Below are 25,823 nucleotides of genomic sequence, written 5' to 3'. Positions count from 1 at the left end.
AAAAAATATTGTGAATAGAGGAAGCAGAACCTGATGCTCTGCTGTCCTTCCCCCTCAGTTGAATCCTGTAATCACACACTGTAGAACTGGATTTCCCCCTCTTCCCTGCTTGTTCCTCTGCTTCCATGATTTTTTAATTATTTTTTTTTCCTGTCTGCCTGATTCTCAGGCTTTTCAGGTAGAGGAGAAACTGCCTCATCCAGGCACACTTTAGTGAGTAATCTAGCTGGTCTACTCCCATGCAGAAGGCCAACATGGCCTAGACAAATATTTGTTTTTTGTATGCTAGGCTGGGATACCCTTGTCCCAGGTGTTTGTCATTGGCGTCCTAGAAACCTCAGCTTACTAGTTGTTTTGAATAACCTCTCAGATATTTAACTCTGCCTCTTCTGATGTGTTTTCAGCCTAAGTACCTAACACTGAAACAGTTCTGTGCCACAGGCTTGTTGCTTAAGTCCTTTTGTGTTCTGTGTTCTGTAGTAAAAGCACTTAAGATTTGAAGACCCATGATAAACTTGAAGCTGTTGGGTGGCATTGAGACTGTTAGATCAAAAAAGGGAGATCAGAGTATATTTGTTTGAATAAAAAGATTCTATTTTTACTTTATCATTTTTTCTGAATGTAACTAGAAGCAGACTAAAAACTGACTTGTGATTAAGTTATTTCTGTGTTCGAACCTTGATGTGCCCATTCTTAAAAGAGAATTTTAGCCCAAGACTTGCCTTTGCATTTGTCATTTCAAGGAAATCACTCTTAGCAATACTGCAGGTGGTTTGGTGTCAGCAGCCAGCTGGTTAACTCTCATAATTTTCCTCACTTTGAGTTTTCTGCATGACGTGAAGAAATAATTTGAAGGATTCTTTTTTTTCTCTCATTTTTTTTTTTTGGGGGGGGATGGGGCATGTAACTTGTTACTATTTTAATTTTCAAAAGCTTAAAATATCTCTGCACAGGCCCTTCTTGGACCTGTGAACACATTGCTGTTGCTAGAAATTTCATTGTAGGGAAGAGAATCATAGAAACATTAAGATTGGAAGGGACCTCAAAGATCATCAAGTTCCAACCCCCCTGCCATGAGCAGGGAACCCTGCCACTAGACCAGGCTGCACAAAACTTCGTCCAACCTGGCCTTAAACACTTCCAGGAATGGGGCATCAACAACCTCCTTGGGCAACCCATTCCAGTTCCTCACCACCCTTATGGTGAAGAATTTCTTCCTAATAACTAACCTAAATCTCCCTTCTCTCAGTTTAAAAGCATTACCCCTTATCCTATCACTATCTTCTCTGATGAAAAGCCCCTCCCCAGCTTTCCTGTGGCCCCTTTCAAGTATTGGAAGGTGCTCTAAGATCTCCCCCGAGCCTTCTCTTCTCCAGGCTGAACAGCCCTGACTCTCTCAGCCTGTCTTCATAGCAGAGGTGCTCCAGGTCTTTGATCATCTTGGTGGCCCTTCTCTGGATCCTCTCCAGCAGGTCTATGTCTTTCTTGTGCTGAGGGCACCAGAACTGTACACAGTATTCCAGGTGGGGTCTCACCAAAGCAGAGTAGAGGGGCAGAATCACCTCCCTGGCCCTGCTGGCCACACTTCTTTTGATGCAGCCCAGGACACAACTGGCTCTCTGGGCTCCAGTGCACACTGGAGAAGGAAGGAACAGCTCAGCTTGGAAAGATCTCAATCAAAAACAACAGGGAGGAAATGGCAGAGGAAAGGATATAGCTGAGTACAACAAAAGGAACTTACCTTTTGGTGCGCAGGAATGTCCTGAATGAAAACTGGGAAGTGCCTGCTGTGAGAACCTTTCTACGGCCTTGGATCTTATCTCCTTTGCTTGTGCCTGGTGCATAACACTGGGAGCTAAAAATGAATATTTGTGCTTAAGTTTTTGAGGCTACCTAGAGAATCTAATTGAGCTTAAACTCTCTTGGTAGAAATTGTTAGTGATTTCCACCCCTCCCCACACATGCATCAGCAGCAAAGGGCAAGCAGTTAGATGTAAGTCCTAAGCTAATCCACTGAAAGATTAATTGACTTGCATTTCTGTTTTCCTAACATACACAATGGATGTGTACTCTACTGTTTTGCAATTAATCCCTCAACAAAACTGTATTGCTTGCTGCTTTTCAGTGTGGGTACTTCAAGTTGCCATCTTAGGCTGTGGAGACCAGTGCTTGGATAGGTATGTTGTGCTGTAGGCTCTTGGATTCCTCTGCTGAGCTGCACTATTGACTTCCACTACTGTCCTTTCCCAGGGAAGCAGAAGGAAACAGGATCCATTAGATTTCAGTCTTCTATTAAAAGCTTTACAGTTCGAAACAGTCATGCCTTTATCAGAAACTAATTAACTGGAACTTCATTAGTTTGCCTCTTGCCAGCAAAGGTCTCTAGCCCTACACCTGTGGATAACACCATTCTAGGTCAAACTTCCTGTTCAGTTCATGCGTGACATTTTTCCCCTGTTATGCAGTAGGATTTTTAGCCTTGTTCTGTTACCACTTAAAGAGAGAAAGGTCTCATAATGATGCATGAGACAGAAGAAAGTACTACTAAGAAACTAATTTTCTTGGTAACCTGTTTAAGGTGATAGCAGGAAGAGTGATAATTGCAAAGATGCTTGCGTGAGCATGGCATTAATAATTAATATATAAATGTAATGACAGTCTGCAGCACACGTATGATATCCAGTCTGAGATTATATACTCATGCTTCCATTAAGAATAAAACATGTAAATATAAGGATTAAGTAGTATTGGATACTGCAGTTACTAAAATATAATGCTTGGTTTCCTCATTATACAGAAAATTATGTTGTATATACATGTGTGGCATAGAATTTGGGAGGAGAAACTGATTTTCTTTATAGCTACCTGCCTGATAAAATCTCATGGTGTTATCTGAGACATTTAAAAAATATTATTACTTGGATAATATTTACTAAGCACTCTTCCACTGTTTAAACAGCTGTCAAATCACTTTTGAGAGCAGTATAAAAATAAATTGGGACTTTCTGCACCATGTTTTTTTGTACATTACAAACTTCCTGGAATAAATGACCACCCGTCTGTGCTACATACTTGACTGCTGAACTGTGTTAGTTGTTTGGAAAACTTGTTGAAGGAAACAAGCTTTGTTTCTCAGTACTCACTTCTTAAAGTAAGTTTTAAACTGTTTTAAATTATTCTAAATTGCAGAAAGATGGCCTCACAGGAGCAGGTCTGGCCAGTCCCAATGAAGGCAATTGGAGCACAAAACCTTTTGACAATGCCTGGAGGAGTGACGAAGTCAGGGTATCTTCATAAAAAAGGAGGCACTCAGCTGCAGATCTTGAAGTGTAAGTTGAATGAGTAATTAACTAAATTAAACGTTTTAAATGCTTGCCTTTGGGGCCGTTAATGCATTTCATGTTAGCAGACTGTTTAATGAAGCTTTGTCTGTAATAGATGACAATTTTACTGGAATATATGTATGAAAGACCCATATTTTAAGAATTTCCTCTAATTGTTTTGGAACTGTAAATCTTAGATGATAAATGTTGTGACTGATTTACTTTGTTAAATCCCTTGTCTGATCCTTCACAAGTAAGATTTTAAAGGCAAGCAGATTCTTGGGTTATGTATCAATTTCAAATGTTCTTTTCTAAAACAAATTGAGTACTCAGCTTTTTTCCAAGTTATAAAATAGCTGCATCTCCTCCTGCTCCTGTGAAATGGAGATTTATCTCTACTGCCAACATTAGCCTGTACATAAAAGAATGGCTTCTGGAATCAGAATCTGTTTATGTAGAGAAAACTTAAGATTTTGGGCTTATTTTATGCTATTCATTTGCTATCCCTGTTCATAACTAAGCTATACTTATATAGTTAAGAACAAAGATTACTGCCTTTCATACAGGAAAGAATGTTGGCCCCTTTAACAAAATATCCTTTAATAGGCAGTTTTATGTACTTGAGGTGAAAGAAGAGAGGGAGATATTGTCATGGTTTGGGGATGGACACAAATATGTATTTGTAGCCTGTGGTTACCCTTCTGTTTCGTTTTTGGTTGCTTGCTCATGTTACCTTATTCCTCTAGTAAAGGAGGACAGGTTGGAGGTCTTGGGCTTTTTTTTTTATTTTATTTTTTTATTATCAGAACAGCTGCCCCTCAAATGAGGAAGCAAATACTACCCTTAGTCCTGAGACTCTGAATGGAGAGCTTTACCACGTAGCTGGTGATAACAAGCTGTCATTTAACTAGTTTGTGCTCTTTTAGAATGATTAATAAGATTACTAAAATCTTAATTATACCCAAGTTAAGAGGTTCTAGTTAATGCACTGCCTTTGGTTTTGTATTTTGCTCACTTTTTTTCTTTATCTTTTCAGGGCCATTGAGATTTGTAATTATCCATGAGGGGTGTATTTACTATTTTAAGAGCAGCACATCTGCATCTCCACAGGGTGCATTTTCTTTGAATGGTTACAACAGGTGAGTTCCGAAGTTGAACACCCAACTCTTATTTAATGCAGGGGGCTATGATTTTAATTTCCAAGTAAGTTAAATTCACCTACATCAGTTGTTTGGATTGTCCACTGGTCTTGGATTCCAAGAGATGTATTCCTTTCAAATTGTATATATGATGTTTCCTGTGTTTTGCAAATGTGTAGCCATCATATTTTGTAATTTAACCAGTAAAGCTGTTAAAATTGCTATGGGCTTACTCTTGTTACTGACTTAATGCAGACTTTGAACATGCAGATACATATGAAATCTTTCAGACAAATCGTCTTTGTTCTTTAATGATGTCGATAATCATCACAAAAATAGAAAGGAATATTTATGGAGTTACTGATTCAGTAACAATAGTGTGAAAACCGAATCAACTACAGGAGTGATGAGAGAGTGCGTGTGCAAAATGTCTGACTTGTTTCACTACATGTTACAAATCTTAATATTTGCTTTTTAAGTTGGAAGCAGAAATATGTGGCTTTCAAGGTAACCAGTACGGTCGTATTCTGACTGAGCACAGCAACATATGGAGCCTACTAAGAGAAGTCACACATAACTTCAGGAAATTGCTGTTGTAATTGATGCTAAGAAAGGACTAATGAGAGAGAGGATGCAGAGAAGCATCACATTATTGGTCCCAGTCACTTTAGTTTTATTGTATTTGTAAACATGTATGTAATTCTTGTGCTGCATAACGTTGTCAGACTTTTAGAATAAGGAAATGGCTTTTATTAGAATGTGAGAGCTTTCTAACTGACCACTACAATGGCATATTTTATGGTAATGCAATTGTAAACATTGTGGCTAATTAAAAAATCAAGATTAATTTGTATAGAAAACCTATACTGTGACTTGGTCATGACACTAGTTTCTATAATCACAGTAATATTAAAATACCATGGAATCTGTAAATAGTAGGGGACTGTCTCTCTGCTTTTTACATACCTACATGGTAGCAGCCCCGTAGAGACCTTGGTTGGAGCTGGGACCAGGAGTTGGTTAGTATTACAGACATAACCATTATTGAAAAATAATTTGAAATGGAGGAATTTGTTAGACTGGGTAGTTGCATAAAGTTGTATGAAAATAAGTCGTTCTGAGGCTTTCCTGGACTTAGATTTTGCAGTTTTCACGCAATAGCATTTATGTGTTAAGAGTGAACAGGAGATGAGAAAGTGCTGAGTTTGCTAGTGACTCAAAACATATAGTAATGGCTATAGCTAGTGTCCCTCCCAGCTGTACCATGGGTGTTTTCCACATTAACATCCTTATTACTCTTACATTAGTGGAATAATTTATAGTTCCTTTTGTGGCTTCGTTTTGGGCTGGGTAGATGCAGAAAACTGCAACCTCCAGCTTAAAAGTAGGATTCTGGTTCTAAAAAAGATGCAGTCTCTAATTCTGAAGTCATTTTGCAGTTGACATAGTTCTTCATGGCAGCTTCAAGGTGTTGATTAGATGTTTTTCAAAACAAAGTTATCTTGATTAGGTACCTAACCAACAGTCAGATGTCTATGAGAATCTTTTTTCTGTGTGTACAAACCACCTTCCCTAAATATTAAGGACATATGGAAGCTCTGTATTATCTGAGGATATTGGTGAGTTTTAAAAATTTAGGAACAAGAAAAAAAGCCATAATAGTGATGGTAAAAGCTTTAATCACATTTCTTTATGGCTTATGCTGAATAAATCTTAGAAATGTTAGTTTTAGATTACCCACAGTCTAAGGATTTCAGTCTCCTTATTTGTTCCAAAGCCTGATAGTGAGCATTTACAATCAAACTTTTGCTTGTGTAAGGAGTTTTCTCATTTGACACTCCTCTGGGGAAAAAAGAAAAAGAAACAAACTTCTCTAATGCAGTTTGTGAAAGCGGTTGTGTTTGGTTTAAAATAATATAAAAAGCACAAGAAAGTGTTTATAAGGGAAAAGTGGAAAAATTAAGATAACTTTTAATATTAGTCCTCTTTTCTTTCCATGGAAAACCTGTGTTTTGATTTCCCTTCTGTGCTATTCGGAGATAAGGATCACAGGCACCCTAAATACCTCTTAGCATGATGTGAAGCTTGTGAATTCATGCAATTAATTAAAACTATTGAACAGATCCATTTTTAAGTCTGGCTAGTGGTTTAACTCCTGCTCTTTCTCCTGTCAGCTCTCTTGCATTGTCTTTTCTACCACTTTAATGGAGAAGTACTACAAATGCACACAGAGGGATTTTTCTGGCCTTTTCCTGGGCTTGGGGGTTATTTTTCCCAGGCAAAACTGGCTGGTAAAGCTGCTTTCTGACAGAGCTTTGGCTTGAACAGAAGAATTAACTTTATAGATTAAGGTTTTATGTATCGGTTGTTCTGTTTGTCAGGGTTATGCGAGCAGCGGAGGAGACAACATCAAGCAATGTGTTTCCTTTCAAGTTAGTTCACATTAGCAAGAAGCACAGGACATGGTTTTTTTCAGCTTCTTCTGAAGATGAAAGAAAGGTAACTTTCTTCTTCTTTTGCAGTATAACTTTCCTTGAGGCAGAAAGCAAATCTTGGACTTCCCTAAAATCTAAATGAACTGGATGTGCAGCTGTCACTGAAATTTGTATACCTACTTCTTTGGGCTCCTCTGAAAATCATGCCTGAAGTTTTAACTATTAAGTTACTGCTAGTTGAAGTTGTAATTTAGGGAATGGCTATAAGTGCCATACTAGATGGTCTGGTTTTCTCCATATTTCTCATTTAACTTTAGCCAAGGATATGTACGTTAAACCTTTGATAAGGTATGAAAACTGCTCAGTGAAACCTCTCGCTCACAAGCATACTTGGAACCTGTATCTGGCTTTTGAAATAACAACTTGAAATTCACAAACTGAAAGTTAATATTTTAATGTTCTTACAGCATTTTAGATAGAACATTTGACTGATAAGTCCTCTGTATAAAGTAATGGATAAATACTGTATCAATGTAGGTTCCTTGCACAGTTACTCTGTTCCTACAGAGGGGAGATCCTGTGCATCTTTGTTTAAAGATGTAAAGATAGATGTGCTAAATGTTCTATTTTCATTCTTTATAAGAATTGGATGCTATCCTTGAGGAGGGAAATTGATCACTACCATGAGAAGAAAGAAACAATAACAGAATTCAGGTATAAACCCTTAATCTTTATTTGCTTTTTTATCCTTTTTGCACTCGCTCTTGACAGTGGTGTTTTACGCTCTTTGCACCTGCAGGTGATTTTCTGTTAAATAAAATCAGATGCAGTAAGACCCAAGAATGAAAGGCCTTCCTAATATATAGTTTAAAGAATACAAGACAAAAATCAGTATTACTACTAAGAGAACTTTAAGTATCAACTTTGTGTGGAAAAAACAAACAAACAAAACTTAAAGACAACAGCAACGTATCTGGCTGTTAATTGGAAAATAGGACTAGACTGCTTCTGCTGTTCTGGCATCCCTTTCCTGCTAACAGACATGTTTACTATCCCAAGATCCATAGCACAGTGATGCAGAAGATACTTGTGTTTTCTTTTGCAGTGACTCTGGTTCTGATGCAGACAGTTTCTATGGCTCAGTAGAACGTCCCATTGATATAAAGTATTCTCATCATTCAGCAGATAATGAAGGTGACCAATTTAGACACTGATAAATAAGATTTATTTGCTCATGTATTTCTTCTGGATTCTGCAGGAACTATTCCCATAGCTTAAGCAAATGGATCAAATTTGCAGCTATAAATTCTTTTATTTACAATGTGTGTAGTTGTAGTTTTAAATCAGGAGCAGATATTCTGTGCCATAATCCATCAGTAAAAATAAACAGAACTAAAGAAATTCAGATCTTTCAAGGAGGCTTATAGCACCCTAATCATACTATTTAAATTTTTTATTAGGGCTGCATATTGGAGAGTCTGTAGATCTAGCAAGAAGATAGAACTTTTGAGTATGCCCTTAGATCATAGTGTAGAAACACAAAGTGGTCTTTATTATGATAATTTAATATTATTGACAGTAATTGAATATAATTTTAATAATAGGACATTAGTCACTTAAATGTATGTTCTGTAAACATGCGGAGACGATGCAATAAAACATGGTGGAGCTAATTACCTCCTATCTAGACTGTGAAATTAATTTACCTGTCCTTCAACACAGGCAGTCGCCTACACTGAGATGCTGTTGCATGTGTTGTAGTCTGTTTAGTATGAAACAGAATTGATCATCCTCCAGTTCGGAAAGATCTTATAACAACCATTGGATGCACCTATATGAAATGCATAGGATAACACTCTTCAATTACTTTCAAACTGAGTAGCGTTTTGAAAGTAAGGCTCTGAAAATTTCATTCTTGGCATAGCCTTTTTTATTCAAAGTTTGTTGTCAGTTCTTTGCTGTAGTTGTTTCACAATAAACAGTTCAGACTGTGCTTATATTTAATTAGAAGTGAGGACGTTGTAGAAAGAATGTCAGGTGTTCACAGCCTAGTTCAGCAACTGGCTTCCTAGTCGAGAAATGTGTTAGTGAAATCAACATGAAAGCTTCGCCTCGAGGTTCAACACAGTTCCTTCTCTAGGCTGTTTCCCATCTGCACTTTTGAGATTTCTAAAGGGCAGGGTTGATTGGAGCAAGTACTCTCCTTTCCTGACAGGAAAATCCTGACTATTTTTCCTGATTTGGACAAAAAAAGGCAGGAGTGAGTCTTTTTAGGAAATCCGGTTCAGTTGCAAACCAGAGGAAAACAGATTCATCAGCATTTCATGTAGGATTGTAGTTTAATACTTCTGTGTTCATGGGAGGCAAAGGTTATATGCAATACAAAGGAGACCTAAGAAGAGTTTAAATTAGGAAAAGTAGAAGAGCCAACTGATTTTTATCTGATACTTTTTTTTTTTTAATGCATTTCTCTGGTGAAATACTGTATATTGTCCTTGAAGCTTCTGTCATAGTCAATAATGAGAAATTACTGCCTAGAAGTAACATCTTTTTCATGTCTTGATTATTTTGACTTACAGGTGAAGGCAACATTGAAACCATCTAAGCCATTTGTTGTGGTGTGGGTTTTTTTGTTGCCAGAGGGAGGCAAAAGAATTTGGTCTTGTGGATCACTAGGGTTGCTCAGATTTCCATGTTGCAAAACCATCAGTGTGTTGTGTTAGGGCTGGGTTTGGGGGATTGTTTTATGTCTCTGCAACTGATGTGAATTTTTCTCAGGAAGACTATAACACTAGAAAGTGTCACCAGAAAATAAATTCTAACTGGAAAGATTAAATGTGCAGTGTAGCTCATCTCCTGCTTGCATGTTGTAAGCGATGGCCTTCTTAATTGTCATGAAAATGTAAGGAAAAGCCTATTCTAAATAGTAGGGAAGTGCACCAACATTTTAATTTTCTTTTACCTCTTAAAAAACCAAACCAAAACAGAAGAATATTTGTTAGTTAAAAAGCAATAAGTACTAAATACTTTTTCTTGGTTCCTGGAGTATTTATCAGAGTCTGATACATTGATTTTATCTGCAGATTATGACCAGGAGGAAGAGGAGGAGTCTTACTTGCAGCCAGATACTCCTGACATACTGAAAGATGGTATGTGATTTCTTTCAATCCCTTCACAAAAGGAAGGCCTCATGAAAGGCCACCAATGAAGGCAATATTAATGTAGAATGCCAGATCACTGTTTTGGCTTGGTTGTATCTTAAGAATTGCGTGTAGTAAAATAAATGAAGTCATGCACAGATATTTAATCTTTAGAGGTGTTTAGGGTCAAAAGTTCCAATTAACTGCCGGGACAATCTACAGAAAGTGTTACATGCCTTAAAGGGCAAGTTTTCTTCAAGGCCTCCTGCCCTGGAAGGATCTGTATCTGGTCATGAGTCTGGAGGGTAGGGGTAATGCTTTTAATGAAGTCTCTATTTTTAGCAAAGAGAAAACTCTTTTCAAAGTCATCATAAGCCATGCCTGAATAAAAATTCCTGGAATTTACAACACATAACATTCAAAATTGTGCTGGTAGTTAAATGCTTGTCCAGCATTTGGGGTATTATGAGACCACATAGAAAATAAATTTGCAAAGGGTCATTTCTTGCCATACTGTACTGCCCCTCAGTGTGTCATGGGCTTGGATGTTTTCTTTCTGTAGATATGGTCCTGCCCCCAGCCTACCCACCTCCACCCGTTCCTCATGTCAGAAAAGCTGCCTGCTCAGAATCAAGGGCAAATTCCTTTGCTGGCAAATCCAGTGTGCCAGTGCCACCACCACCTCCTAAAAGAAGCTTACCAAACATCAAACTAGAGGATGTCCTAAACATGAGAGAGACCCAGCTACAGAGCCGAGCTGAACCTAATGTAAAGATTCAACCTTCAAGCCGGAGACCAAGCGAACAGCTGCCCCCTGTGCCCCCTCTACCTCTTTTCAAAAAGCCTGTGTGTGTCAAAGAATCTTACTGCTTGCCTCCAGAGCTTCTGCCTCCAGCTCAAGTTCTTGCTACTCCAGAAGGATGCGAGAAGCTAAAAACCTTAAATCTCTCACCACGAACTCCTCCCCCACTCCCAAACAATAAACCTAAGCTGTCACAGCTTACTGAAAAACCAGCAGAGCCCAAAGTGCCAAGAGAACATGGTAAACCTGGACTGTTTGTGCCACCAGTGCTCCCAAAGCCGCCTGTGCCAAGCCACCAGCCCCCTATCATCAAGCCTAGACCAGAGAAGTCTTCCTGTCCCCAGTTACAGTAAGTATGAAAATACAATGCACTATTAAATGTTTCTATTGTGTATTAGTTAACTTGTTGACAGACATTTTTCTTATTGGCATTTGTTTATCTTCCTTGTACCTTCCCTCTCCTCACACTGTTGTGCTTTTTTGCCTCTGTATTTGCTATTTGAAGATTTTGCAATGAGTTTAGCTTCTGAAAAAGTTTAGTGTATCTACTATTTCTTTCTAAGCTTTAAAAAAAATACACCAAAATTTTGTAGTTCATTAGTTTGCAGGTCTGTCATAAAGACTTAAAATCCTTTGATTGCAGTAAGAAGCCTTTATGTCAATACCTCAGTGGACTGCAGAAACACTTTTAAGCTTCTGTGGGGATAAAATGAAACACATTTCCTATATTAAGATCAGATAAGGGATGTGGAGCTAGATATAGTGGTGAGTCAGATGAAAATATTTTTGTGCATTGGACCATTCAGCAGCCTTGAAGGACAAGTAATAAACTCTTTAAAGACAGTACAAAGATGACACTGATATAATGGAGTGAGTTCTAGTAGAAGGCCACCAAGGTGATTGGGGCTGTGGCATGTGTTATGTGAGAAGAGGCTGAGAGAACTGGAGTCATTCAACCTTTAGGAAGGCTAAAAGGAGATCACTGCTGTCTACAACTATTTAATGGGTGGGTATGAAGAAGACAGAGTAAGACCTCAGAGGTCTGCGGTGATAGGATAAGAGGCAACAGGCAGAAGTCACAACTGGGGAAAGTACAGATAGATATGAAGGAAGAACTTTTTACCCTGCAGATAGTGAAAAACTAGGACAGGTTGCTGCAGAGAGACTGGAAACTCCATCCTTTAAGATACTCAGAACTGACTGGACACAGCTTTCTGAGCTTCCTGCTGTAGTTGGATCTTCTGAAGGAGATGTCCTTCAGTTTTTGTTCTGTTTCTGCCAGGAGATCACCACCAGATGGACAGAGTTTTAGAAGTTTCTCTTTTGAAAAACCAGCATTACCCTCCAAGCCAAACCAACCTGATGATGATTCTGATGATGAGTATGAAAAAGTAAGATAAAAAAGATTATTCATTCTCAAATAGTATTTTTCTTGCTTGTATATACTTGTGGGAACCTTTTAAATTATTATTTCAGGAAAAAAATCTTTCCAAAGCCACAGTACCATGTGATTATTTTTGTGTGGTTTTTTTTGTTTGTTTTGGGGTTTTTTTGAACTTTAAGGAATGTCTTGATAAATTCTGCATTTTATTATTGATGTAAAGGACAAAGAATCATAAAATAATGATTAAATTGCCACTAATAATTTCAGATACTGATGGCTGTAGCTTATTTCCGTATTAAGTTGCTAGCCTTTTGAGTTGTCATTGACTTGCACAGTGGTTTATTTTCTTCATATTTTTTTTTCAAGGTTGGCCTACCTGCTTCAATATTTCTTAATACTTCTGAATCCTTTGAAGTTGAAAGGTAAAGTTGACTTTAAAATATTTGCTTAGAAGCCTTACGAAAACCTGCTCTGAGCAGTAGTCCACAGACCGTTTTGATAGGTACAGTTTGTGTTTAAAAACACAATAAAAATATTTAAATTCCTTTAATATGGAAATAACTTTTCAGGGGAGTTAGTTCAGTGCTCTTGTATCAATTGAAAATGCATACTACTTGCAAAGTGATTTCTGCTCCATCTGGAGAAGGCTGGTCTCCTGGGATGCCAGGTGGGACAGAAAGGCAGATCTGTGCTGTGTTGCTGGCTCAGATGCTAGAGCAGTGAAATTCTTTCAGCTGCGATGTATTATGAACTGTTACAACTGAAACAGAGATCTGTAGTAAGAATGTTAAGAATCTAGGCATTTTACTTACCTGATTCAGAAAATGCTAATATATGTAATTGTTGTATTATTTTTAGGACATTTAAAGCTAGTAGCCCACGGGGACAACCGCAAAATGGACTTTACTGTATTAGGAACTCATCTACTAAGCCTGGAAAGGTAAATTGCAATTGCTGAATCTATACTGCCCCCACTGAAAAGATTTTTGACTTAGAGATGCCATCTCTGATAAAGTACTTAACAATTCAGATATGCTGTTTCCTGAAAGCAAGAAAATCTTAGACAATCAGTATCGTAACTTCAGTGATTTAATTTTTTAGGCTGGATTGTAACTAATTCCTTAACAATAATTGACTTAGTAGAGCTTATTAGCATAGACTGAATATGTTGCATTTTTCTTCTTCAAGGTGTTGGTTGTATGGGATGAATCTGCAGAAAAAGTGAGAAACTACAGAATCTTTGAAAAGGTTAGTAGCTGCATTATGTAGACATTTGTATATATATGCATGTATATATGTATGAATTGCATGTGTATATGTGTGTGTGTGAAGTGTGCATGTGTACAGGTATATATCAGAACAAACAAGTTTACTTTAACTTCTTCCCATTCTTAAAAGCAAAAATAAGCTGATTTACAAATACCTGGTCTCAGATGAGAGTTGAGTACTCAGATCTGGGCTTTTTGGTTGCTCTATCATGCAAAAGACAAACTAGCTGTAAATGTTCACATCTAAGTTTCAGCTCCAGTGAAATCCTAAAGGAAGGAAAATTAAAGTCCTGAGTTTAATTTGGACTTACTTGTGTGACTAGTTTGCAAAGCAGTTGTGTGTTTGAAAGAGCATCTTAGTTCTGATTATTTTTTTAATTTTTTTATAACCATTGAGTTGGAAAAATTACTGTCCATGATTACATATGTTTTTGTTCTGCAACAGGATTGCAAGTTTTACCTGGACTCAGACATCATGTTTTTGAACATGGGAAGTTTGGTGGAATACTATAGCACTCACATCTTACCTAGTCATGACAGCCTGATTCTTCGGTGTCCTTATGGTTACTCTAAACCAAGGTGACATAACTGGTGTAATTCACTGATGCCAAGGACAATTGGGTTCCCTACTGCCCTTGAATTGCATGTGGGCTCCTGCCACTGTTGGACATTCCATTATTTGCACACAGAAACTGACTCTGTTTCAACCATTTCGTCTCACATGAATTGTATACAGATGCAATTCAATGAACTCTTGGTAAAACCTTACAATCCAGATCAGTGGATTATATGTTTTTTTCTTTTAAAAAGATCTGAACTGAATTTGCTGTGAAAGCTGTCCATGATGCCTACACTTTTTATAAAGCTGCTGCTATTACTAATCTTCTTGTAATGTGGAAGATGGACATGAACAAAGTGGACTGAATCCAACCAAAAGAGGAAACTTCTGAAAGTGTACCTGAATTCATCTGTGGCAGGGAATAGTAACACTCTGACTTAAAGGTATTACTCCTTAAGTCAGCACTGGTGCTCAACTGAGAATTTTTATATTACTTGTATAGTTGATGTGTAAATAATAAAGACTAATGTGCAAGTAATTTGGTTTACTATAGGTAAAGATGATCAGGTAGTGTGGCATTTTTTTTTTTATTTTTAAGCCACCTCATATGTAAACATAACTTCTGACTACAGTTTCTGCAGGAATCAATATCAAGGTACTATCCAACTGGTAACAGTTGTGGGGACCTCAAGTGTTAAGAGAATGACGTGTGCTTCAGATAGGTGTGGGATAATATTGGGTTGGCTTTCATGGGAGCCCCATTAACTAGTTCTCAACTGGAAGGGTAAGTGCCTCTAGTATTTGTATTGGGTATGATAAAAAGGAAGGACTACTTAAGATGAAGGGGGAAGGGAGGGAGTCTTTTAAATACCCTGAATTCTGACTAGCAGTTTTCTCGCACATTGCCATCATCAAAGGTTCTTGAAAACAGAACACACAAAAAACCCTGAAGCCACGAGTGTGAGGCTACTATCACTCCATAAATCTTTGTGGTCAGTCTCTTAGGATCAGGTCCGCCCATTGTATTCTGTTCTGTTCTAGGGCAAAACACACTGCCCTAGTCTATTTTTGTAGTTAAACAAGAATTTTTCTATTATTAAAATATCTACTCAGTTTGTAGTTGCATGATGAATAAAATCTGATTTTAGCATACTGTCAGCACTATGAGACTGTAAGTGATAAACATTAGTAGGGTGCTTTTAATATTTGTATCCTAAAACCATGGGCTTAATACTTATGCCAAAATTACCAGATTCCTGAATTTTAATAAAGAAGGTAAGTTTATTTTAATGACCTGTTAAGTAACTTTGTGGGTCCCAAAGTAACGTTATAATGGTCTCATCTCTAATGTTTACAAGACTTGTAATAATAATTAAAAAAAAATAATCCTGTCACTCCTGAAACAGGAGAAGGTACCTGGTTTCTATCAGTCTGAATGTGTATCCATAAGCTTCATTTTTTCAGTTACCTTTTCAGAGTTTATACATCAGTTTTAATCTTGTTACAGTTAAATGGTCACAACTTTAAAAACAAACAAAACCAGTAGAGAATAAGAATTTTCTGTTTATGGAAACAGTAAACCTGTATTTGATCCCTAAGGGATTTTCATTAATAAAAAGATGTAATATTAGGACCATGCATAGGAATGGAGGCACGAAACTCTTCCTGTCATTTGCAAGAGACACAGACATACAGGATATCAGCCTTTTGATCTCTGTTCATGCTGTAGTACTTTTTGTGTGTGTAAATAATATGCAGTACTTAAATTTCAGATTCTGTTGAACATTGGGGATTTTAAGTTTCTGTTTCTTTTCATTTTAGATGAGAATCCCTGTGATTCTTTACCCTTATATCCAAGAATCCTAGTTCCAACCCCCCTCCATGGGCTGGGATGCCTCCCATTAGATCAAGTTGCATCCAGCCTGGCCTTGAACACTTTCAGGGATGGGGCAGCCACAACTTCCCTGGGAAACCTGTTCCAGTGTCTCATCACCATCACACTAAAGAATTTCTTTCTAATGTCTAACCTGAAGCTCCCCTCTTCCAGTTTAAAGCCATTCCCCCTTGTCCTATCACTACATGCAATAAAAAGTCCTTCCCCAGCTTTCTTAATATGACCCACTCTCTAAAGAAGGCTCAGCCAACAAAGTGTTTAAAAATATTTTTGGCCGATATGTGTATCAGACCCAGTTCTAGTTCTTGCAGTATTTACTGTTTGCAGAGTAAATTTTTCTGTCTGGGAATAATTGGCTTCATTGTGTCATGACAATCATACTCTGGATACATCTTTGTGGCCCAAGTCAGATTTTTATTTTTTTTTTTCAACCATATACTTCTAAGATTTTTAAACTGTAAAAATACTTAGATTATTCAATATACATGTAACATAACACCATCTTTTCCTGTGTAGTACAAGATTTGCAAATATGTAAATTTTTTGTTAATTTACTTTTTTATACAAATGTACTTATTTCTGAAGTGGATAAACTTTCAATGAGAGCTCACCTAATTTTGTGCAGTTGTCTTTTACTTCATGGATTTGTGTTCTAATGCTTTTGTTTTCAGTTGTATTAAATAGTGCTTGATTCTTCTAACTGTGAAGTTAGAAGTATTAGTTTTCATCCCCTTTAAGAAGCAAATCTTCCTGTAAGTAACACCGTAAGAAATTTGGCATTTTGGTCAACAGACAGTGTGGCTAGGGGGTGGAAATTACCCATCTTCCATTTACTTCAAAGTTTCCTAAGTGCAGGTTTGAGGAGTGAAGCATTAATTTTATCTATGGACACAAAATGCAAGTATGACCATAATGAAAAGTGCATCTCAGAGGAACAGGAATGTGTGAACAAGAAAGCCAAGTCTCCAAAGGTGTTCAGAAGCTTGCTTGGGAAAAGAGGACCTTTCCATTTCCCAGCACCTAATAGCACTTCTGGTCAGAAACGTCAGTGAAACATGGTAGGTTTACATCTGTAGGTGAGTACAAGTACAGCAGGCTCACAACCTCTTAGATTTACAGCTTTGACATCTACAGAATTCAAGCTAGGATGCACAGGTAAGGATGTGCTAGGTAATCCCCTCATCTCTCCAGAACAGGTAAAGGGTTTCAAACAAAACTCTAATCACTTCCAAGCCATCTTGCTCCTACATACTATTCTAGTCTTACTAAATGCAGGATTAGAAGATGTTAAATTTGTGGTGTTTGTAGGGAGGAAAGGCACAGCTGGAACACATGGTGTAGTTTGTCTCCTATATCTCTTACTAACCTGACTCTCCACCACAAACCAGCCTCTTGCATATGCAACCTACTGCAAGCTCCTTGGCTTTAAAATAGTTTGTGGAGAAGTGTAAAAGCAGTATTTGATATGCCAAAAAAATGCTGTTTGTGAAACTGGTAATATCCAAGTCACAGTAATTGTTAGTAGTTTGGAAAAAGTCTTGCCTCTTCTATCTAAACTTCCAAGTAAACCAATATCCAGACAATTTTTCTGTAGCGAATGTGCTTTGTGTCAGCAGCTTGTCAAGTATTCCCTAGTTCGGGACTTCAGTTTTTACAGGGACTATTCATGACCTCTGGTGCTTTCATGCTTTGGGAAGTTCCAAAGAGCTGTCAAGATTTTGGAAGCTTTAACTCTGATTATTTTGCATTTGGGGACATCTGCTGGCCAGCCTGTTCTGTGCAAGGTTTCAAGTGACAGGACTACAGCTGCTAAGCATGCACGTAGGAATCATTTGGGTAGAACTCAATCCTAAATGACCTCGGATAGAAGCTAGAGATTAAAGCTGAACTTCAGGTGGAAACTTGATGGGCCAGGTCTTTAAAACTTAAGACGTATTTTTGGCTCATGTTTCTCATATAAGCAGCAATGTTATTTAGCAAAATTATTCATTTGAATGTCTTTCAACCTAGATGACAATGAAATTCATTGCATTTTGTATTCCTGCATTTAAATTACTCTTCAAATATACTTTGGGGTAGAATTTACATAATGGACATCTGAGCAAAACCTAAATTATCAGCATTGTGAATTGAGTTGCTCTTAATACTAAATGCCTCACCTAGCAACAAGCCAATGGCAGGATGTTGCAATAGTTGCTATCTTACTAAATAGTCAGCTCCTTGGTGTCAAGGTTTTTTTTCCTAGCAGTGAGAGTGCTGGAGGTGACCATGAGTACACCCTCTTAAATAGGAGAGCTCATAGTTCTTTTAGTATAAATACTCAACGTTCCAAAAGGCAAAATACCAAATGCTACTAAAACTTTTAGAGTAGGTAGCATTTAAGCTCACTTCAAAACTGGATGAACCCAAGTGGTTAAGTTCAGTGGACTTAGGGTACATAGTAAGTCTTGTAGCATATTCAGTCCCCAAATCTATTCCTTTGGGACTTGCTGTATCTTGATCACAGGAGGATCTTTACTGTCCCTTACCTGTTCCTCCCTTATTTAGTTATCAGGGAAGTGGGTAAGCCAACCTCTCAGATTCATGACATGGCCCTAATGGGTGTGTAATCTTAAGAGCTATCAAGGAATAATTTTAAATGTAATTTTATTTGCAGATATCTCTACTGAAGTTGATTTGCACAGAAATTACAGTAATAACTGTTTGCAGGATTAGATCTCTGGACATATAAAACAAGGGAAAAACATTTAACCCTTCTTTGAGTTACCACTTTTTCTGCCTTTTGACAAACATTTCTCTCTGCATAATCTTGGCACAGTTGGTTCTTGCACTGGGAGGCTGATGTGCACTTAAATTCTGACCTTGAAAGATTTTTGCCAGGGCAGAGTTTTACACCTGTACTGAAGGCCACTGATGTGAAAGGTACACCACAGCCACACAGGGAAAAGAAGGGTCAGTTGGATATAAACTTATCAAAAGGTTTTATTACACAATTAATAAGGCAAGACCTACCAGGTGTGGCCTCACAAACTGTTTTAGGCTTCAGTGACTATGTTGTGCTTTAATTTACACTGTGCTAACATTCATCTCCGTTTATTTTTCCAAGGAAATTCCAGCCACACCTTAACCAGGGGAGTAGTGCTGAAAATGTGCCTTTTTAAAATTAAATGTGATTTAAAGGTATTCAAAAGTTGATATTCTAATATTTCAAAGCATCTCCCAAGAATAACTTTTCTCCTGTATATATTAATAATAATTAAAAAATTAAATACTTAAAAATATTTTCCTTATGCTTCTAAGCCCTCCTTATTACTTTGAACCTGCTTTGGTATCTTTTTCCTTTCTTTGTTTTACGCTCCTGGGTCTGATTTTAAGTCCTACCTCTCTGAAAGATCTAACTTCTTTTAGTGGCACTCCTCCTCCTCCTGAGGATGAAGATGTCATAGGAGAGCAGCTAAAAATAATCTCAGCAGCTCTAGTGACACTGGAATTAGTATAGGAGCAACTTGTAGAGAAGTAAATCTAGAAGGTACATGATGCTTAGGAAGGCATAAATGTTGCAATTAGGAGAATCAGCTTTACTTGGAAAAGGATTTTGGAAAAACAAACCTCCACAAAGACTGTCATAACATTAAAAGAGAAAGTTGGTTGATTGAGTTCTGTTTGTCCAGAGCAATCATTGCACCTGTGGTTGTATTTAATTGATTAAACAGCTTGAACCATGAAACTAGATTTACATTTTATCTCTACTGTATATAAAAATTTCCCTTTGTCCTCCTGAGCATAAAGTATTTTTCAAACTTAAAGCCTAAGTGGCTTCTCAGTTTAATAGATTATCTAAAATCTGGCAACATTCAGTATGTTGCTGTTTCAGCTGCTCTGCCCTTTCCCCACCTGCTGCTTCAATTATTTTCATGTTTATTCTTTTCAGCTCAAATAAGCCTCATATGTGTTTTTGTTTGATTGTGGAGGAGATAAAAGTAGACCAGAATGTTTTTTTTCTCTCCATGTAATTTTTCCATCAAATATGTCTTAGATATATATCTATTAAAGGTTGTTTCTACATAATATTATCAAATCACCGGTTAAGTTCTTCCTTACGTGAATCAGTAAAATTTCAAAAAAGCAACTTAGTCCTGTGAAAATATGCTTGCAGCTGGGATATAAATATAAGTAATAGTACGTTGGGCAGAACTTTACCTACACTGACTGACAGTACCACATTCTGAGACCTCTCCTGGGAACGTTGTACTGCCTGTAAATATGTGCTAGCATTTTTGAAGGGCCAGTAACCGGGACACATGCAGATGTGCACACACCAAGTGCAAGCCTGCTGGCAACAAGCTTGTCTTGGTTATTTTCCTAGACCCCTCATCAGCAGTGCAAAGATCTGGAAGGGGTGAAATGCTACAGGCTGAAAAACAATGTATGGTTCATATTGCACCTTTTGTTGTAGCTGTAATGCTGCAGACCCAGTTGATAAGAGTTAACACAGACAAGTTCTTCATGTCTTAAATAATGCAGAAGTTCTTTTTCAGGTTGTCTTTGATGTTGTATTTCTGCAGCACAGCTCACTGCTTTAGTATGTGCCAGAATGTATGTAGCCTCCCCTAGTTTCTACCCACTTAATCCTACCTTTGTCTTTGCACCAGCAGTGCTGTTCCTGCAGCTGGTAGAGGCAGTTCAGGAACCTGATCAGGCTGAGCACTGAAGGGGCAAGGTTAACACCATCATGCATCAGCTTGAGCAGTCTGGGGCTGCAAAGTGAGCTGGTTGAGTTGGCTGATTCAGCAGAACACTGGCATTACCCCCTCCCTCATCCCAATTCTTCCCTCAGATTAGCCAGGTGAATCTGTCTTCTCCTGACTGGGGGGTATGAAGCAAGGGGGAAGGGGAAGGCTGGAAGAGGACAGCAGAAGCTGCTGACCCTGGACATGTCACAGGGTAGGACAGCAGAGAGGCTAAAGGAATGCTGCTTCTGCAGCATCTCACCTTTAGCATGAACAGGTGCAATGATAAAGAACCTCCTCTGCTCAGCCTAAGCTGCTTGTGACATGGCACCTGGTAGTTACACAAAGACTTTAAGCCAGTGCTGCTCATGAAAGAAAGGACCTTGCCCCCTCCCCCAGTCCCTGGGCACTGCTGCTCTCCTCAGCGTCCCTAGTCTTTGTACTGCTCACTGAGCTGCAGGGGAAACCCATTCCTTTTAAAACAAAGCAGTATTTTTTCTCTGAGTTACTTCTAACATGGATCCATTGTCCCATTTACTTTACCAGAGAGGAAGAAAGCTTTATGTGTTGAATGGCATGGTGAGGAAAGGAAAGAGGTCAGTGAAATGCCAAGATGAAGGAGCGCTGTGCCAGGTAGTCATCTACACAGCAAGGGAAGACAAGGTGTGCAGCAGGGACCTGGGCCCTGCAGGTGCAGAGAACCTGCAGATCTCACTGGGTAAACTCTGAACACAGACAAAAGTATGTTGTGTGGTGTCGATGTAAACACATCCACCATGTTTAACAGCGCTCAGCAGTAGATGGGTGAAGTGGCTTCAATGTTTCACGCTCAGAGCAACAGTTCTTACAAAAAAAACTTCAGACATGATTTGGTAATTATTAGCAATTACACTATTTGTGTCATCACTTGACCATTTTTGGTCGCTAAATTCACATACAAGTTTACGAATACCTCTATAGCCTTTCCCCCCCCCAACCTGAACGGTGAACAAATGAAGACTAATTGTCAGAAAGCATGAATCAGGTAAGTTTCCTCAGTGGAGGTAGTTGGAGCAGACTGGATTCCTCTCATATTCCAAGGGAGAGATGTTTATGGCTCCTGAAGGCACCCCATCCAGTTCTGCTAGAGGGAGACTATTTTTCTTCTGACCATATAGATAACTTTGGGGTGGGGGTACCATACAAAAGAGAAGAAGCATGTCTTCAGGCCCCCAACTCTTCCTTCAACACAGGTCAGGCACTATTCTACACAACAGATTCCAAAAAGAAGTGTAAGGCAGCAGCCTTAAGATTCTATAGAAATTACACTATAAATGTACAGAGTATAAGGATAGCTAACAGAGCAAGTTAACTTTACAGACCAACAAACTTTGGGGTTATACCAGCCATATAGCTCTTCAAAAGATATAGAAGATCTAAGGGAATTATTTATAAAGATCTAATCAGGTGTCCTATATACAAACTCTATAATGTATCTGTGCACTTTCTGAATCAAGTATACAGCCCCTCATTAGGCTGGAGTTTAACATCCAGAGGATACTGGGCTGACTTTAATACCTTCAGTTTTGACAGAGGTCTCTAACTCTCACCAACGCAGCTCCTCAGCTTGACTACTCCCGCTGGGTATCTGCACTTCGGCATCGATCCTGACCTGCTCTGAGCTTCCAGCGATTAGATACCGCCGCTGCTGCGCGTTAACGAGCCCTTTATCGTAACGCTTCCTGGGCCATGACTTGATTTCTGCCCCTATCTCTCAGCCTGCTGCTAGATAAGCTTCCCAGACGTCGCGCCGCTCCTTTCCGAACGGATGCAGCCCCACAAGAAACCCCTTCCCCGCACTCGGGGGGGCTCCTCTCAGCCTCTCCCCGGCCCTTCGGGAGCCAGCCAGCCCTTCCCGCAGCCCAGAGAGCGCGGCTGAGGGGCCCGCTCCCGGCCCCGCCGCCATCCCCCCCGCGCCTGCCTGGCCAATGGCAGAGCCGCTTACTGGCCGGGCGAGCGCCCTCCAATGGGTGCCGCGGTTGTTGGGCTGCGGCCGGGGAAGCCGCACCCTGCCGGGGGTGGGGGAGGAGGGCGCGGAGCGGCGCGGCGGGAGGCGGGGCTGGGGCGGCGGCGGAGACAGGCTCGGCCCGGGGCAGCGGCTGCGGCGGCCCCTGCTTTCTCGCCCCCTCCTGTCGCCTTTTCTCGGCTGCCCTCGGGTGAGCGCAGCGGCGGGGCAGGCGGGCGGGCGGGTGGGCGGCGGGGGCTGCAGCCGTTAACGGTCGCGGGGAGGCGCGCGGGGCCGCGGCCGTTGGCGGGCAGGCTGCGGGGGGAGGCGGCCGCTGCGGAGGGGTGCGGGGGCTGGAACCTGCGCGTTTAGCCCGGGGCGGCTGAGGGGAGAGGACAGGAGAGAAGGGGGGGTTGTTGTTTCTGCCCTGGAAGCGGGCAGCGGGCGGGGGGCATGTGTGGAGAGAACAGCCGCCTGCTGCTCGCGGGGGGCCTGCGGTGAGGGGCTGGGGCGGGGAAGGAGGGTTTCGGGTCCGTGGGGCGAAGAGGGGCGGAGGGAGGGAGCCTGCAGGCGCTGCACGGGATGAGGCTGAGCCGCGGGGGCGATCCAGGGTCGGAGGGGGGGGGGGCAGGATCCTGTCAGCCCTGTGCCGGGAGAGGCGGGCCCCCTGCCCCTGCCCGCCGCGGGATGCTCCTGCCGCCGCCGCCGGGAGCGGCTGCTGGGCGCTGAAGTCTCCGTTGCGCCCAGGCGCTGCGCCTGCGGGCTCTTTTCCTCGCCGCCGTTCTGCCCTCACCTGCCCCTGCGTCTGGTCCGCGAGGTGGCCTGCTGGGGATGCTCGGCGAACTGCGGGCATTCCAGTGTCCAAATCGTGGTCCGCAGAGGACGTAGGAATGAAGGAGGAGATGTGGCGTGTTTGTGCGGTGTTACTGATTGGCGGGGTACCTCCCGGCAGGGTACATCTGCGGGCAGTTGTTTTGTTTCCTCTGCTGGAAAAGGCGTCTCTGTATTTTGACGTTGCCAGTATCTGCTTTTAAGACAAAAATGTCACATGTTTTTACGCACATCATTGCTGCTCGGTCTCTGTGCTGCTTTTACGGTTTGATTCTTAATCTGCGTTGGCTTTAGGCTAGCAGTTGGGGAGGGGGTGAATCCAGCCAAGCTGGAAAAATATCCATGCCGTACTGGGATAGGGGTCTTGGAGCAGCACTGCGTTTAAATCTTTGACAAGGCACTGCTGTAGCTCAATGGTGTAAGCTCATTGCTGGTTTTGCTTTATTCTCTGCTTTTTGGGAAGCGGCTATAGATCATAACATGACTATCTACCAAAAGTTATACCGTATTCTGGGTTCTTGTATGGTGGCCTGTGTCTTTATTTGGAGCTTTACAAAATATAACTACCTTCAGCTGATGAATTCTTAAACTGCAACTACTGCTAGGTAATCAAGGCCAGGCTGGATGAGGCGTTGAGCAGCTTGGTCTAGTGGGAGGTGTCCCTGCCCACGCAGTGGGGTTGGATCTAAATGGTCTTTAAGTTCCCCTCCAACCCAGACTGTTCTGTGATACGATTCTGTGCTGTACTTTCTGTATGCTTTGCTGAATGCTACAGGTATCTCTATGCATACAGGCTATTTACGTCTCTGGGTTCTTGTAATGTGACTGAATGTGCTAACCAGAATACTTGGCCATTCTTAACTGCTGCAAATTCATTCTTTTTTTGTAGAATAAATAATTTATTTTTAAAATAAAGGAATGTAAGCTAATTGTAAAATGGGCTTCTAAATAGGATTCTATTTTTCTTTATTAAATTGGTGAAACAATTCTGTGCCTCAATAAGGAAATACTGTTTTTTAGAGTTGTTGTATAATAAGTGAGAAAAACGCAGCTATGGATTGGCTTCTTAATTGTGGAGCAGGTGGCTTTGTTATTTGTATACATTCAGTAAGCAGATTTTATGTGATCATGTAAAAATAGTCTTAAGTGAACATAATGTCCTATGTAGTTTGCCTCCATTACAGAATTTAAACTTGCTGATTTTCTTAGGAGAGTTTTTCAGGAAGAGACAGTTGCAAATTTTGACATTTTCACTGTAGCAAGATAACAGGCATTACAATGTTTGCATGTTTAAAAATCCTGTTGTTTTACTGGAGTTCTGTTTTCTGTATGAATTTCCACTCTGGGGATAGTACTTTTTGGCCAAAACCTGTTGTGTTGTCTCAATGTTTTCTTTTTATGGTCGGCTATTATAAAATGGTGTGAGAAATCTGAATGTTTGTGCTTCATCTGAAACAAGCACTTTGCAAACACGTTGTGTCAATAAGTTCATTAGAGTATGGTTCACTAATGCTGTAGAGTGAAGAAGGTCATTTACTGAATCAGTGTTTTTCTCTGACAGTTCTTTTTAGATGTCTCCAGCAGAAAATGACTCAACTCTGCTCTCATTCTTTGATATTCACCATCAATATTAAATGTTATTGTGCATGTAAAGAATTGGGTCATTTGATGAGATTATGTGGACAAACCCATTTGAGCTCTGACAGACTTTCACAGCATCGAGGATAAAGCTGCTTCCGCCCCATTCAAGTCTCTGTCTTTGAGGGGTAGCTTCACAGCATGAACTGCTTTTAACAGATCTCCTCACCCAATGTTCTGTGACTTGCTATGGGAGGAAAAAGCTGAATTTTGAAGTAGCCAATTTTGTTAATAAATAGAATAAAATATTATAACTGGAGGTTTCAAACTAGGATAAGGATGCTTAACGTGATTGCTAGTAAGCATATAACTCATGTGAAAAGTGCTTTCTAACTATGAGGAGATTAGACAGTAAGTCTGGTACCCACTGCTTTTCTGAGTTGTAGAAATAGTTTTCTTAATTATTTAAGAACTGTAGCAGAGGTGAATAGTGAGTAATTTGTAAATCCCAAACTGTTGCTATTCAAATGAGCCAGTTGTGCTTTGAGGGAAAAATGCATAGTAACAAAACTTGCCTACTGCTTCTATGAAGGGGAGCATATTGGAGAAGTGTGGCTTCTGTGGTGCAGTGAGGACACCTGAAGCATGAGGATAGGAAGTAAAAAATAATGTGAAATTTCTGAATTTGATGGCTTTTAAATTAGAATTTTCTCTTGGACCATGCTGCATGGCAGCAAGCAATCTCTGAAAAAGCAC

The 25,823-nt window shown here is 39.9% G+C and overlaps 2 protein-coding genes across 17 annotated transcripts in view; both read left to right on the top strand.

The window, feature by feature from the left end:
* The window catches only part of SH3BP2 (SH3 domain binding protein 2), a 90,081-nt gene extending 73,522 nt beyond the window's left edge, over window positions 1–16,559 (top strand). For all 6 annotated transcript variants that reach the window (XM_051617596.1, XM_051617598.1, XM_051617600.1 and 3 more), the window contains 12 exons: window positions 3,190–3,329; window positions 4,360–4,462; window positions 6,844–6,961; window positions 7,541–7,611; window positions 8,003–8,091; window positions 9,981–10,046; window positions 10,600–11,188; window positions 12,122–12,230; window positions 12,590–12,645; window positions 13,082–13,163; window positions 13,412–13,471; window positions 13,937–16,559. In XM_051617596.1, coding sequence (XP_051473556.1) covers window positions 3,190–3,329; window positions 4,360–4,462; window positions 6,844–6,961; window positions 7,541–7,611; window positions 8,003–8,091; window positions 9,981–10,046; window positions 10,600–11,188; window positions 12,122–12,230; window positions 12,590–12,645; window positions 13,082–13,163; window positions 13,412–13,471; window positions 13,937–14,074 — 1,621 coding nt within the window. In that variant the 3' untranslated portion in view covers window positions 14,075–16,559. The remainder of the gene's footprint in view (window positions 1–3,189; window positions 3,330–4,359; window positions 4,463–6,843; window positions 6,962–7,540; window positions 7,612–8,002; window positions 8,092–9,980; window positions 10,047–10,599; window positions 11,189–12,121; window positions 12,231–12,589; window positions 12,646–13,081; window positions 13,164–13,411; window positions 13,472–13,936) is intronic.
* Window positions 16,560–22,778: 6,219 nt separating this feature from the next.
* ADD1 (adducin 1) overlaps window positions 22,779–25,823 on the top strand; it is a 68,402-nt gene continuing 65,357 nt past the window's right edge. For 10 of the 11 annotated variants that reach the window (XM_051616944.1, XM_051616943.1, XM_051616942.1 and 7 more), the window contains exon 1: window positions 23,589–23,611. The gene's annotated coding sequence lies outside the window, so the exon portion shown is untranslated. Of the gene's footprint in view, window positions 22,870–23,588; window positions 23,612–25,823 lie in introns of those variants that run through there. The other variant, XM_051616938.1, reaches the window with a different exon arrangement.

Source organism: Apus apus, chromosome 4 (assembly GCF_020740795.1).
Source record: "Apus apus isolate bApuApu2 chromosome 4, bApuApu2.pri.cur, whole genome shotgun sequence".
NCBI lineage: Eukaryota > Metazoa > Chordata > Aves > Apodiformes > Apodidae > Apus > Apus apus.
This window is presented reverse-complemented; position numbering and strand designations above follow the sequence as displayed.